The sequence below is a fragment of the Bacillus rossius genome, chromosome 2 (genome assembly GCF_032445375.1).
Source record: "Bacillus rossius redtenbacheri isolate Brsri chromosome 2, Brsri_v3, whole genome shotgun sequence".
Lineage (NCBI taxonomy): Eukaryota > Metazoa > Arthropoda > Insecta > Phasmatodea > Bacillidae > Bacillus > Bacillus rossius.
The window spans coordinates 108,444,994-108,459,081 of record NC_086331.1 but is presented as its reverse complement, the minus strand read 5'-3'; the positions used below and the strand labels follow the sequence as shown (position 1 = coordinate 108,459,081).

At 37.5% G+C, this 14,088-nt stretch overlaps 1 protein-coding gene across 1 annotated transcript in view; it reads right to left on the bottom strand.

Annotated features, from left to right (window-relative positions):
* LOC134529593 (Krueppel-like factor 3) overlaps positions 1-14,088 on the bottom strand; it is a 125,908-nt gene that overhangs the window by 25,236 nt on the left and 86,584 nt on the right. Inside the window, exons 2-3 of the mRNA XM_063363845.1 lie at positions 8,547-8,633; positions 7,886-8,024 (exon numbers count right to left, since the gene is read on the bottom strand). Of these exons, the coding sequence (XP_063219915.1) occupies positions 7,886-8,024; positions 8,547-8,633 (226 nt within the window). The remainder of the gene's footprint in view (positions 1-7,885; positions 8,025-8,546; positions 8,634-14,088) is intronic.

The window sequence follows — 14,088 nt, the reverse complement described above, 5'->3', positions numbered from 1 at the left end:
GAGCATTTCTGTACATATTTATCTATGTCATTTTTCATGTTGGGCCACCAAAAATGTTGGTTTATTCTTTTATACATTCTATTTTTTACCTAAATGGCCTCCTATTGGGATATCGTGATTTTATATTAGTATTTGTTTTATTTTTATATAATTCGCTCTTTTCTCGCTTATCCGTTCCCTTTATCTCATCATTTCCATCATTTTGTATTACTACCGTGTGACTACATAATCTGCTTAGTGCATTTATTTGCGGAATACTCCTTCCTGCCCTATATTAGTTTTCATAATTATATTCTAATTTTAATCGTCATCTAGTAACCTCGAGCTAGGCTCCTTTACGCTCACAATCCTCTGTAAGGGTTTGTGGTCTGTTATTATGGTGAATTCTCGTCCTAATAAATGAAGTCAAAACTGCTTCGTTGCGGCCCACACAACTGTCAATATTTCCCTTTTGGAAGTAGATGAATTTCGTTCGGCTTTATTGAGTGTTCTACTAACATAGTAGTCCATTGAAATGTTACATTTTTTTTTTTTGGGCTTAGAGTGCGTTTGTCAGAGGACGCAATTTTATTTTTTTAGATATAAAGGGGGGGTTATTGTAAAGTTAAATCGAAGATTGTGGGGTTGCAACCCTTGTCCCATGGCCGCCATCTTGGAAAAAGAGGTTCAAATGGTTTTTACGGTTTATCTGCCAAACTATAGGTCTCACAAAATATATTATGTAACATTTTTTGTTATAAATAAAATTATCTGCAACTTTTGTCCAGTAACTTTTAGTCGTAGAACAATAATTGAAAAAGTTATAAGCGAAAATCCATAAAAATTTGAGAAAAAAAATCTATTTGTCGCTATAACCTTTTTTATAATCATTTTACAAAAAAATTATATCAGACCATTTTATAGATGGTGTTTTACGGAACAATTTTTATTATAAACATTTTTAAATTTATTTATTAGTTAGGTTTTACAGCGCTGCGAAACGAATACTATTCTTCAGCATTCATAACTATACATAAATATAAATATTAATGATTTGCCATAATTTTTAATCATCTTGTTATTTTTTTATGATAATCTTTTTAATTATTGAAAATGCAATATTGTTATTAATTAATTATTGATTTGACACTCCATCACAAAACTTTGGAATTATTGATTTTGAAAATAATTTCAAATCATTGAGAGTGTCATTACCGAGAATAATGCGCAGGTAGAAAATACCCAAGTGACCGTTTGAGAATAAAAGAACATCTGCCTGCTATTATTATTATTATATTTTGTTGAAGTTGTCCTTCGACTTTCATCTTTCAGTTGTTTACATATTTCGCTACGTGCGGACGTATTTTATTGTGTTTTCAATTGTGAAAAACGTTTTTAATTGTGAAAACTATTTTTAATGTTTTTGGACACGGTTTTAAGTTAAGTGAACACAGTTTTGAGTTCGGTGAGAAACATCTAGAGTTAGCAAGTGGAACGGCGTTGTTCTTCAACAAGAGAGTTGACCCTGCTTTGCTCACTGTCATTGGTGAACTTTTTTTCTCTCTCTTTATATGGTGGTAATAAAGATGATAATTATCTTGACAGCCTAAGATACAAACAATTCGCCAAGTCAGTGACAAAGAGTACATTTAATTTATCTTCACTTCCTCCAACACAAGATACAGCTCGCTTTCACAGCTTCCGAGTCTACCATAGGTCCAGTCATGGCTTGGTAATTACAGCGATCCTGAAGACTGGGGCTGGAAAAAAATGTGGAAAAATATTGATGCCAGTGCAGAGCTCTAAACCTCCAGCACCCCCTGAGCTTCTAAAATTAATTTTCTGCAGATGCACAGGAAACTGTGGAGCGATGTGTGGATGTCGAAAAGCAGGCCTGAAATGCTCTGCAGTGTGCTTCCATTGTTCTGGGGAGACTTGCAACTACATAATGGAGCTCTCGAAATTAATTGAAGAAAATGATTTTGAAGATTAACCGCCGACATTGACGCCACTTCCTTCTCCGGTTCTCCCTCAAGCATTTAACATAGAAAGCCAACCAGATGCTGAGCCGCAGCCTGGTCTATCAAAAAGACCGAGGACAGGGTAGTTGTGATTTAGAAAATCACCAGGGATTATGCCTACTGGGGATACCATGTAAAAAATACGCGCCTCCAGACTACCTCGTAGGTGGTGGGGAAGAGTCAATAATTAATTAATAACAATATTGCATTATCAATAATTAAAAAGATTATCATAAAAAATAACAAGATGATTAAAAATTATGGCAAATCATTAATATTTAATTTGTGTATAGTTACGAATACTGAAGAATAGTATTCGTTTCGCAGCGCTGTAAAACCTTAATAAATAATTTTAAAAATGTTTATAACAAAAATTATTCCTTAAAACATCATCTATAAAAATTGTATGACATCATTTTTTTTGTTAAATGATTAGAATAAAAGTTATATCGACAAATAGATTTTCTTTCTCAAATGTTTATGGTTTTCGGTTATAACTTTATTATTTATGGTTCTACGACTGAAAGTTACTGGACAAAAGGTGTAGATGATTTTATTTGCATGTGAGACCTATAGTTTGGCAGATAAACCGTAAAAACCATTTGAACCTCTATTTCCAAGATGGCGGCCGTGGGACAAGGGTTGCAACCCCACAAACTTGGATTTAACTTTACACTATTTCATATCTAATAAAAATAAAATTGCGTCCTCTGACAAACGCAACCCTAAATGTAACTTTTCAATGGACTATAGGCAATAGGCCTATCATTCCCTATTTCTCCTTGTGAAAGTATTGCGCCTAATACGTCTTGACTAGCGTATGTTGTTACTATATAGGATTTTGGAAAATCAGAGAATTGTATAACTGGTTCTGTGGTAAGCGCGTATTCCAATTTGTTACATGCTTGTTCCTGTCCATGTTTTCCATTTGTACATTGTTCCTTTCTTTAATATTTCTAATACGGGTTTAGCTATTTTGTGTAATTTTATATGAATTATCTATTATAGCTCAAAACAAAAAAAAATTCAAACTGCTTGATTGTGTTAGGTTTTTTAACTGGAATTTTTTTTTTATTAATCGGTGGTATGGTATTACCCCTTCATTATAAATAGTATGTCCTAAACATATAACTTCCTTTCTTAAAATTCACATTTTTTTGGGTTGAAGTTTCAACGTATTTTCTCTTAATCTTTCGAAAACGTCTCTTAGTCTATCATCATGTTCTTGTATGTTTTTTTCCACATATGATCATGTCATCTAAGTAAACTAGGCACTTAATGCCATTGCTAAAAGAGTATTAATTAATTTTTGAATTGTAGCGGGTGCTACTTTTAAACCAAACTGCATTCGTGTAAATTCATAATGATTTATGGCGTTATAAAAGCAGTCTTGGGTCCATCCACGTCACTCATCGGCCGATAATAACCATTAGCTAAGTCAACGTACTTAAATTATTGGCTTGCCCTAAGTGGTCCAGTATCTCAGTTATATTTGGCATAGGAAAATACGTTCCTATAGTCTTATAGTTGATAACACGTAAATCGACGACATTCCACTTCTGTTTACCCGACGCGTCACTGTTTTTGGGTACAACGAGCATGGGTGCATTCGACGGGCTACGACTTGGAATAATGATTCCGTCTGTCAACATTGCCTTATTTATGTTGCAATACTTCAGCCTTGTGCGCTTCATGAATTCTATATGGCTTCATTTTCACTGGAGCTTCGTCTGTTAGTGGTATATTATGATCAATAGCCTTGGTATAAAAAAGCCAATCGCCCGGCAGATAAAAAATACCTGTATATTCCTCACATATTTCATTAATGCTTTTCCTTTCCTCCTCATTCAGATGTTCTGACCTTAATAAGGAAGATAATTTGTCCTTCCTTTCTTTATTATTTATTCTACTTACTCAGTTATTTTATGCGTATTAATTTATATCTAGTTTTACCTTTGGCAATTTTAATTTTACTTCCTCCTCAGTGCGCTAACTAAATATATACCTGGCTTTATTTCGCATTTATTTACTACACCATATCCCTCATAGTTCGTAAATAATCCTACTATTTTTTCACTTCTAGCTGGTAGTGATGTAAATGCTTGATTTATACACATTTGTTTGGGTTTCAATTTCCATTTCACGTTTATTTATGGTATTTTGAGACTTTTCTCCCCGAAATCGATTATTGCTCGAGTGCGATATAACAAATCATGTCCTATTATTCCTGTATACAGGCAATTCGCTAAAACATGAAATTGAGGTGTTATTAGGATGTTAGGTATTTCATTGATTATTTTCAATTCAGTTGTTCCCAATGTTTCGATCTGTGTATTAGCGATTCCCTTTAACTCCTACTTCCTCACTTTGCTATATACCTGCTAGTTTGTGCTAATTAAACATACTTCCGCTCCCGTATCTAATAAAAATGCTTGGGGTGTTTCCCTTTTTATTCCTCTGATTGGTATTTCCATAAATGTTGGAGTAGGTATCTCATCCTTTTTCAACTCGTATATTTCCATTAAATAATGTGTGCAGTCTACCTTATTTTCAAATTCTCGGTGCCGTACGGACTGCTCGTAGGCACTTGAATTCAGCTTTCCTGCCTTTTTTTTTATTTTCTTGGTGTTTAAATACCATGGTTATAGTATTCGTAAGATCTGACCTTTCGCAAGTTTCGTCACCGAACACCTTATTGTTCGGGAATTTTCCCCATCTATTCGGTTGTGTATTTGTGTAACGGTTTTTTATTCTACAATACTTCAGAACATGCCCTGGTTTACCACATTTATAACAAATAATTCCTGTATTAAGTTTTCGTTCGCTTTCGTGTTTCAAATAAAAGTTCGAGGAGTTGTGGCCTGTCTTACAACTGTTATCACATTTAGGTCTCGCATTTCTAATGCAATTCTAAATTATAGGCTCTGTTCCACATATTTTCCCTTTTGATATAACACATTACTTTCATATTCTAAAGCTATCTCTACCGCCTCACGAAGACTCTTTACATCTGTTGAAATCTAAATGAAAGAGTGTTTAATTTGTGGACATAAATTTTAATTGTGTTAATTTAATTAATAGTTTAAATAGAAGTTGGCAAATAAAAATGTATTTAATTAATTTGGCTACCTTTTCCGAACCTGTTTTCCCACTCGTAACATTATACATTGAGTTACATAGCATGTTTTTCTCTAGTTTTGTAGATTCGACTGCAAAGGGAAAGTGTGGTTTAACAGTAAGAGATCACTCTATAAACAAAATCAAGCCAGATGTTAGAAAAGTAGCGTGAATAATTTGAATAGTTTGTTATATAGAGTGCTTGTATCATTTTTTCTTAATTCGACCCCAACTGTAGTAAAACATGGTTAAGTTAGTGTTAACAGTAATAAACCATATCTCAAAGTAAATTAATAATGATACTTAACACTACAAAAAAATTACATTATATAAATGCATAGCTTATTTTTACCATGTTTTGATATTTGATCGCAAAAGGAGTCAAAATTTGATAAATATTTGTTTCATTATAAATATATCTCTACAGCTAATCAGGGGGGCGGAGAAGTATTCGGAATGATATATAAAAACAAAATATCTACAAACTATTTTTTTTACTAGCTGAAATGCTATCCCTAAAGGGGTGAAAAGGTTTTAAATATGGTTTTAACATTAAACATGTATGTATACTAATGAAATTGAACTTAATTTAAGACATAGGCAATGATTAATAAACAAACCGTAAGATGTAACAAATATATTATTTTTAAATTAAAAATGGAATATACGAAATAATTAAAAAGTATATTTGGCAAGAAAGTTTAAAATCAATTTAAATATTTTGGCTTTCACTCTAGTGGAAGTAAAAACTAGATCAGTTTGGTTTTTTTTTTAATTTTGTTAATGGATATCGCCATATTTACTAAAGCTGTAGTTTTGAAGTTTCACATTGGCATCCTCTGGTAAAAGAGACAAGGGGTTAAAATTTTTGTAATTTTGTTTGATTAATACTAAGCATAACTAGTAATCAACTAGCACGTATGATTAAAAAGTTGAAAGTTGTATTCTATTTCAAATAAAAATGTGATTCTTTCAAAAATCTTAAAATAATGTAGGTAGGTGCATGTAATCAGGTATAATGTTGAACATTTTTGAGAATAGCTATAACATGAATAAATGAAAGTGTAAATGTAAACAATAGCATAACCTTAATTAAAATGAAATATTTGTGCATTTCACAATGTTTTGACTTGGCTACTTCATGAAATTAAAAGTAGATAACCTAAGTGTGATTTCATGAAGGTAAAATATATCCTCTAAAACACAAAAATGAGAATCATGCAATCAGCATTACTTAATTTAAACTAAAAATTAAACAGATTTATGCATCACCACCTTAAAATATCAATCTTAAATAGTTTTAATAATGTTCGCAGGCTTTCACGGCCATTGTCTATAGTAGCTTGGCTTCTGGGTTGTAGCCGTGTCCTTGGTGAATAATTCAACGACGTTTCGGTCGACACTGCAGTCGCCATCATCAGGGAGCAGTTACCTACTTAAATAGTTTTGTTATGAATTTTCTTATATTCATTTGGTATTTTATTGTGCTTATTTACTTAGTAAAAACAATTGGAATTGATCACATATTTTGCTTACAATGGTAAAATATCAGCAAATACCTGACATTTCGCGAGCAACGCGAAGGTTATTAGCTATAAAAAATAAAAGCCTAATAATATTTCTCCACTTAACTAGCCAAAGTTTTGGTACAATCCCATTCACTTTAGAAATAATTTCCAACAAACAGTTACATAACATAAAACTCACAAAAATTAATATAAAAACACATTTTTTTTAAATTTTACTCACAAATGTGCAAAACTTGTATATGTCTGCAAAAAATTAAAAAAACCTAAAAACCCTCTTAATACAACATAAATGGCTCATTGCATGATAAACAGAAACTAATACATTAAATGAGTTTAAAACGCAAAACAATCGACTCAAAGATAAAACTAAACCTCGTATAGTTACTGAACACATTTATGTGAAAAGCTTATTGTAGAAAAAATTTAACATAAGTGTAGCAATCAAAGAGAGAAGAAAGGTATGGCCCAAGAAATATCTACCATGAAGGTATGTAGGTGCTGGAAGAGAATCATTCATAATATCAGCAGAGGTGAGATGGAATATCGGCTTGACTTGTAAGGAGCATGATGGTCAGACTTACATACCTGGCTGTTAGGCTGGCGATCCTCGGTGTAGTTGACTGGTGGGGAATATGTTGGCCAGACATACATACCTGACTGTTAGGTAGGTGATCCTCTGAGTAGGTGACTGGTGAGGAGCATGTCGACCATACATACATACATACCTGGCTGTCAGGCAAGCGATCCACAGAGTCGGCTTGATTGGTGAGGAGCATGTAAGTCAGACGTACATACCTGGCTGACTTTCTGGCAGGTGGGCCTTGGTGTCGGCTGGAATGGCGAAGAGCATGTCAGTCAGACGTACATACTTGGCTGACTGTCTGGCAGGTGGGCCTTGGTGTCGGCTTGAATGGCGAAGAGCATGTCAGTCAGACGTACATACCTGGCTGACTGTCTGGCAGGTGGGCCTCGGTGTCGGCTGGAATGGCGAAGAGCATGTCAGTCAGACGTACATACTTGGCTGACTGTCTGGCAGGTGGGCCTCGGTGTCGGCTGGAATGGCGAGGAACATGTCAGCCAGACGTACATACCTGGCTGACTGTCTGGCAGGTGGGCCTCGGTGTCGGCTGGAATGGCGAGGAACATGTCAGCCAGACGTACATACCTGGCTGACTTACTGGCAGGTGGGCAACGGTGTCGGTTTAACTGGTAAGGAGCATGTCAGCCAGACGTACATACCTGGCTGACTGTCTGGCAGGTGGGCCTCGGTGTCAGCTTGACTGGTGAGGTGGGGGCTGTACCTGGGCACGTGAAGGACAAGCGGAGCAGGCTTCACGCTCAAGTCTACAGGCTCCACCTGCACAGGGGGACCTGTTGCCTGCACAAACCACACACATGTTTACAACTGCAAGTCCGGGACACTTCAACAACCACGCTGTCACCACAGTTAAATAACGTACAGCTAGGTCTTGCTTGGAATATTTCAATATCAAGCTCCTGATACTAGGATCTTAATGTCTTGTTTAATAATAATGTGATATGCCCAGTGGCTGGTGGTACCCCAACCAGTGCCACGGAAAGATGGCCATTGTGTGACTTGGGTGAACTAGGGTAGGTGTAACTGCGGTGGCTTGCCATTGCGTTCCGCAGTATGGAGGTGCAAGGACAACCATACACCCAGTCCTGGACTAGGGAAGAGTGACAAATCCTCGACCCAGCTGGGTATCTAACCCGGACCTCTAGCCCAGGAGCCAGGAGCTCTCAGCCCTGAGCCAGCAACAGTAGTTAATCTTTTTACTCAGCAGGAAGCCAGGCACATTTGACACAATTAGTTTCAAGAATATTTTCAAAGCTACATGAAATATGATGTAGTTGTATGAGTGAAGTGTGTTGTAGTCACCTCCTTTGACTTGGGTTGCATCGCCCGCGAAGAGGGTCGACAGGAGCCGCTGCCTGGCCACCTCATCCCTGAGGTCTCTTTCACATCCTGCGAAACCACAGCACTGTTTCACACCGGCCCACAGGTGGTCCGTTTACAACATTACAACACTAGTTACACCTGAACGTGCGAATACATTTGCGGCCCGAACCGTTCGCGAGCCGCTCAATGAATTCCCAGCGATCAATGGGAAACGGAGGATACTAACCTCGAACCACCAGAATTATTCCTAAAAACAAGTGTTAATTGTACATATAAAACAAAGTTAGATAATAATTGGAAATTAATTTAATATTATTTTTGTACTAATGTAAATTATGAAGCAGATCATGCAAGTGCTATAAAAATTACAAAACGTTTGTACGACTTAAATATAAAATCAGAATTTTTCTAGACAAGAGTTCAAAAATTCGTTAAATCGATATTATTTGTAATTTATATTTTATTCAAATCTTTCAACTTTTTTTTATCCAATTCTAATCACGCTGGTTAGAAGCCAGCAAACATTTCATTTTTTTTTTAATTTGGTCCGCATATATTTTCTTCTAAGCCCCCTATTTACCTACAGGCATTTTATTTTAATCATTTTTCATATGATTGCTATGTTTACAATCTTAAGAGTATATATTTGTTTTCATAAAAATCAAAATATATTCAGTATCAATCATAATTAAAAATATTACAGTGAAACTAAATAAATAGGCGCAATCTAAAATAGACGATGTAGCCTGGAGTGTCGCCGTCCCAGTGTGAACTGAGAACACCAGTGTGTTCGTCAGAAAAACCGACAAGAGGTGGTTCACCACGAGCTGTTCACATGCAATTAGTTTGGCGCTTCAAAACCCGTCCCAAACACGAGAACTAGCGGTTCGCGAAAGGTTCTGTTCGCCTTCGGGCAAACTGCAGTTAGTTAAAACGTGTTAGGCATATCGTTACTAGTCAAAACGACTTAAGGGAATTTAAATTAGGATAACCGGAGTTAGGGTGATTAAGAAATATCAATTCAAGGGAAGTGTCCATAAGTTAAATGCTGTCAGTAAAACAAAGCAAAGCAATACGAAGTTTTCTTACTCTGTCTCATTAAATCTGCATTACAAATCATTCTTATTTAACAAAACGAAGATAACCAACGACGTCAGGGAAAGCAAAGTTGGGAAAAACGAAGCTATATAAGACTCCCTCTAGACCAGGAGTTGCGTGGTGCTTCTGTGTAGTGCGTGCGAAGTTAAAACATACAATTATTTTTTGTCGCAGTCGAATACTCTGTTTGGCTTGTGTTCGTAAACGTTTGGAAGCAGACTCGCTAACAACCCGAGAAGATTATTTTAGGCCAACCCATGCGTTTGAACAACAGACTAAACTACGAGAAAAATATAATACATGCCGAAAGTTTAATAATTTGATTCTGGTTATGTGAGCCTGGTACTACGGGTTCCGCGTGGCCGGAAGAAGGGGGAAAGGGCTTCCTTCCAGGTGAGGAGGTTCTCGAAGGAATGGAAGCATCGCCTCGGCCGTGTACATATAAGGGGACGACCGAGGCAGGCGAGCGAATCGTTGAGATGACCGGGCGTCGGGGTCGCTGGTTCGGATCCCGAACCACTCGAGGGCCCAACCAGGCTCGGTCCGGATGAAGATAGCTCTACATCTCCAACGTGTGGCGTGGCGGCTATCGACAAAGCCGCCGAATACCAGCATCGAGAGCAGACTAAGCGGAGTCCAAGTCGAGAGAATTTGGGCGAGCGAGTTCAGGCAAGCGAGTTTTACAGCTCAGAGCCCTAGAGTCATGTTAATCATCCATGGCGGCTGCGATGTGCACTCGCGGAGCGAGTGATTTCCAGTCTGGGCTAGTGGCGGTCAGCAGCCCCCGCCGATGGCTCGGTAATCCAACATGGAGCCCTGTAGGTTAAGCATGGTTCCTTTACTCGCCACCGCTACAGCGACGACGCGTCTCCGGTACGACAGCTGCGTTATGACGGCTGCGTGAAAATGCGAGCATGGATCCCATAGTCATGACTCTCCGATCACCGATACGGCGTCGTACCTAAGATGGCTCGGCATTACATAATATGCAGAGGTTGTCAGTGAATTTACAGGAAATACGTGTTGTGTTTTGTTTTGGTAGTTGGTGTAGCTGTCAGCAATTTCCAGCCTATTTTAACTACCGAAACAAAAACAAGACTGTTGAAACTCATAAAACTTAAGCATGGTATTTTCATCCTATTATACATTTTGCATAATTATATTTAATATTAATATCTTTATGCATAATATTCTATACCAACTGGTTTTCAGTGCAATGTAAGTTTTGTAGGCGATTATTTGAAGCACGATACACCCATCATGTATCGGACTAAGAATATAATGAAATAATTTAACATGCCAAAGTCGATTATGATTATTAAATACTATCTAATATGCTAGTAAATGTTTTGAAAAACTGAGAGAGTGTGTAGATTTTATTATGACTGTATTATTTAGCCATATTGAGGATGTGATGCCAGATTTTATTAATTTGGTTTTCAATGGTTACTTATTGACCGTATGATAAAAAAAAAAATAAAATACAAAAACTCTTGCTTCTCGACATCAAACATTATTAGGTGAACTGATTAATAATAATGGCGTTCTTTTCTTTACCCGTTTAAGTTTGCAACAACAGGAACAAACCTTAATTTTCCATAAACATGTTTTAAAATAGTAGTATTTCAATAAATTGCATTATGTTTAGACTTGTATTATTATGTTTAGACTTGTATATATTGTATGTAGTTTCAACTGTTGTGCTGAATTTTTTTGGGTTCAATATTTTTGTGCTATCATCATTTGTGGTTTTTTTTTTTTCGTTCTGTTAGTCCATTTTTCTTTGTTTTTCTTTGTTGACCATATTCCTGTTATGGAATATTATGTGGTGTTTATATCCTGTTGACAACAGCAATTTTTTGCTTAATTTTTGTTTTGTCTTTTGTGTTTTTTGTAGTTTTCTTTTACAGACATACATGTGCTTAGCAATGGTGTATGTCCAAAAGCTTACATCAAGTCATGCACTCCCATTGCACAAATCTTTCAAAGATAATATAATTTTTGTGCACTGCAAGTTCACAAAAAAGTTCACTATTTTGCACATTAGCATACGTATCGGGCGAATATGCTGATATTTATTTAGCATCTTAAAAGCTTAAAACAGTAGAACACGAAATCGGCGTTGTTAATTAAATGCCTGAATATAAGTTATGGAAACTGTAGTAGACATTAGTGTGACTGTAGTGTGTAACAACCAGGAAATTTTTAGGAACTAAAAATTACCCTTTTCTGAACTTTATTACTTTCTTTTCACAGACGCCGTTTCTCTCCAAAAATACAATTTTAATATTACACACGAAACCTCTTAGCCGTACGTTAAACACAATTCCTAAATTTTTGCCATTTTAACATACTTCAAAGTATTTTAGGGAAGCCTATGTGCATAAAATACGCGGCAATGTGCGATACAACAGGAGCAAACCTATCCGCCTACGCCTACGAGGGTGGGTGTAGGTATAACCTAAAAGCCACTAAATTTTGGGCGGAAATGCCTTCTGTTAAAAATGTGAGGAAACAATATAGTTTGTGTATTTTCAACCCTATCAGTGCATGTATTTTTTAAAATAATTTTTTTTATCATTTAAGAAAAGTTGAAAGGAAAGATAAGCCATTTTTAGAAGTTGTGTGAACGACACGCTTGTATGAATTTTACACTTAACATTTGTCAGCAATAATTAACTAATGTGACGTTATCTTGTTTAAATATTATACGTGATTCTGTACTGGCCTTTATTTTTATTATATAATATGACAAAAGTAGACAGATGGCCAGTAGATTATTTTTTTAATTACGGCATTTTGGCAAAATGAGTATTATACGGTTAAAAATACCGAGCAATTAAAAATCAATGCCAATTATTCACACGAAACTTACAATACTGTATACTTGCTACACGTTACTATTAGATGAGATGAGTAGTCTCAAAGTTTGTTCAGAGACCAACATAACCTTTTTTTACATACATCATATACCACGTATACATCATTTGTCAGTATATGGGTTTGAGGCAAAAACTTAAATTTGACGAGAATGTATTCTTGCGCACGTTCAAAAGAACTATATCCAGTATGAAATGGAAGTAAGTCACGTGGTCGGCTGTGTGACGGGGTTAAACGTGATACGTACGAGGGGCGTGTCACACCGACGAAGCCAATCAGCGCTCGCTTCCAGTGGCGCAGCGTCATGTGACGCGCCATCCTTGCGACCGGCGAAGAACAGAAGCGTGTTTTCCGTGCAGCAGTTCGTGTCGAGGCGAGCAAATCAATCCCGGAATTGCCCGTGGCGGCTTTACTTGCGAAGGAGTGGAACGTTTGATAGACCCATGCGTGTTAAGCAGGGGCGCAACAACAGTGGTGGGAGGGGGGGGCAAGGGTATTTGCCCCCCCCCCCTTCTGAAACCATGAAGTGGGGGCAAACGGGGGCAAAGAAAGTGCTGTGTAATCAATTTTCAGATAATACAACTGCTTAAATAGCACAATTTTCCACCTTGAAATTCAAATTTTCCCGGGGGAGGACCCCCGGACCACCCTGTTATGACTCGCTCTGAGCACTCTGGCAAGCGGCTTCGAGGCTCGCCCTGAGTCAAACACGAGGTGTCAGCAGTTTCAACACCGCCAGCGAAACAGCGACGCGAGTCGCCGAAGGCCGACCGCCGCTGCGAGAGAAAAGAGGACAACACGGAACATCAACACGGACGCGGACGGAAGAATAAAAACGACAGCCACCGTCGAGAAGGGGCTTCTTCTGGTCACCGGCGACTGGACGGCTGAAGTCGTGACGCCGGAACCACGGAGCGCCGTGTCCTCGGCCGCCGCAGTCCGTCGTCGAATTCCTGCCGCGAGCGCGACCCAGCACAGCGTGGGTAAGGAACCTGCCGAGGTGTGGTAGCGAGGCTCCCCGATAATTGTCTAAATTGGTGACCGCTAACTCTATAATAGTACGTGACATTAAATCAAGTCTCTATATTGAACTGTCTTTCATTGTTAGTCTTGAGCCCCCTATCACCCTGTCTTAGAATAGTAAATAATTGAGATCATCTTAAGGTTGAATCATAACAATGGTGGAGGCGCCTTAAGTTTCCCACCTCTTGCTGCGAGCTATGAGTTTATCACCCCACCAACCACCCTTTTCTGTCATATTTTGTTTTTCGGGTGTAGCCAGACCTATCACACCTATTAAATAGACATAGTGCTTATATAAAATTTGCATGCAAACTAACCTCTTTTATGCTGATTTGCTTATACTAACTCTAGTATTAAGAGTGTAATTTGTTAGTAATGTTAATATATGGCGAATGACGAGGGACCACGACCTATTAAAAGTGCAGCCAAGCGATTGTTTGAAACACTGTCAGCAAGCCCCGGCTCCAAGGCTAGCGCCTCGCAAGTACGGCTGAGTCAGGATACAAACACAAATGCCACA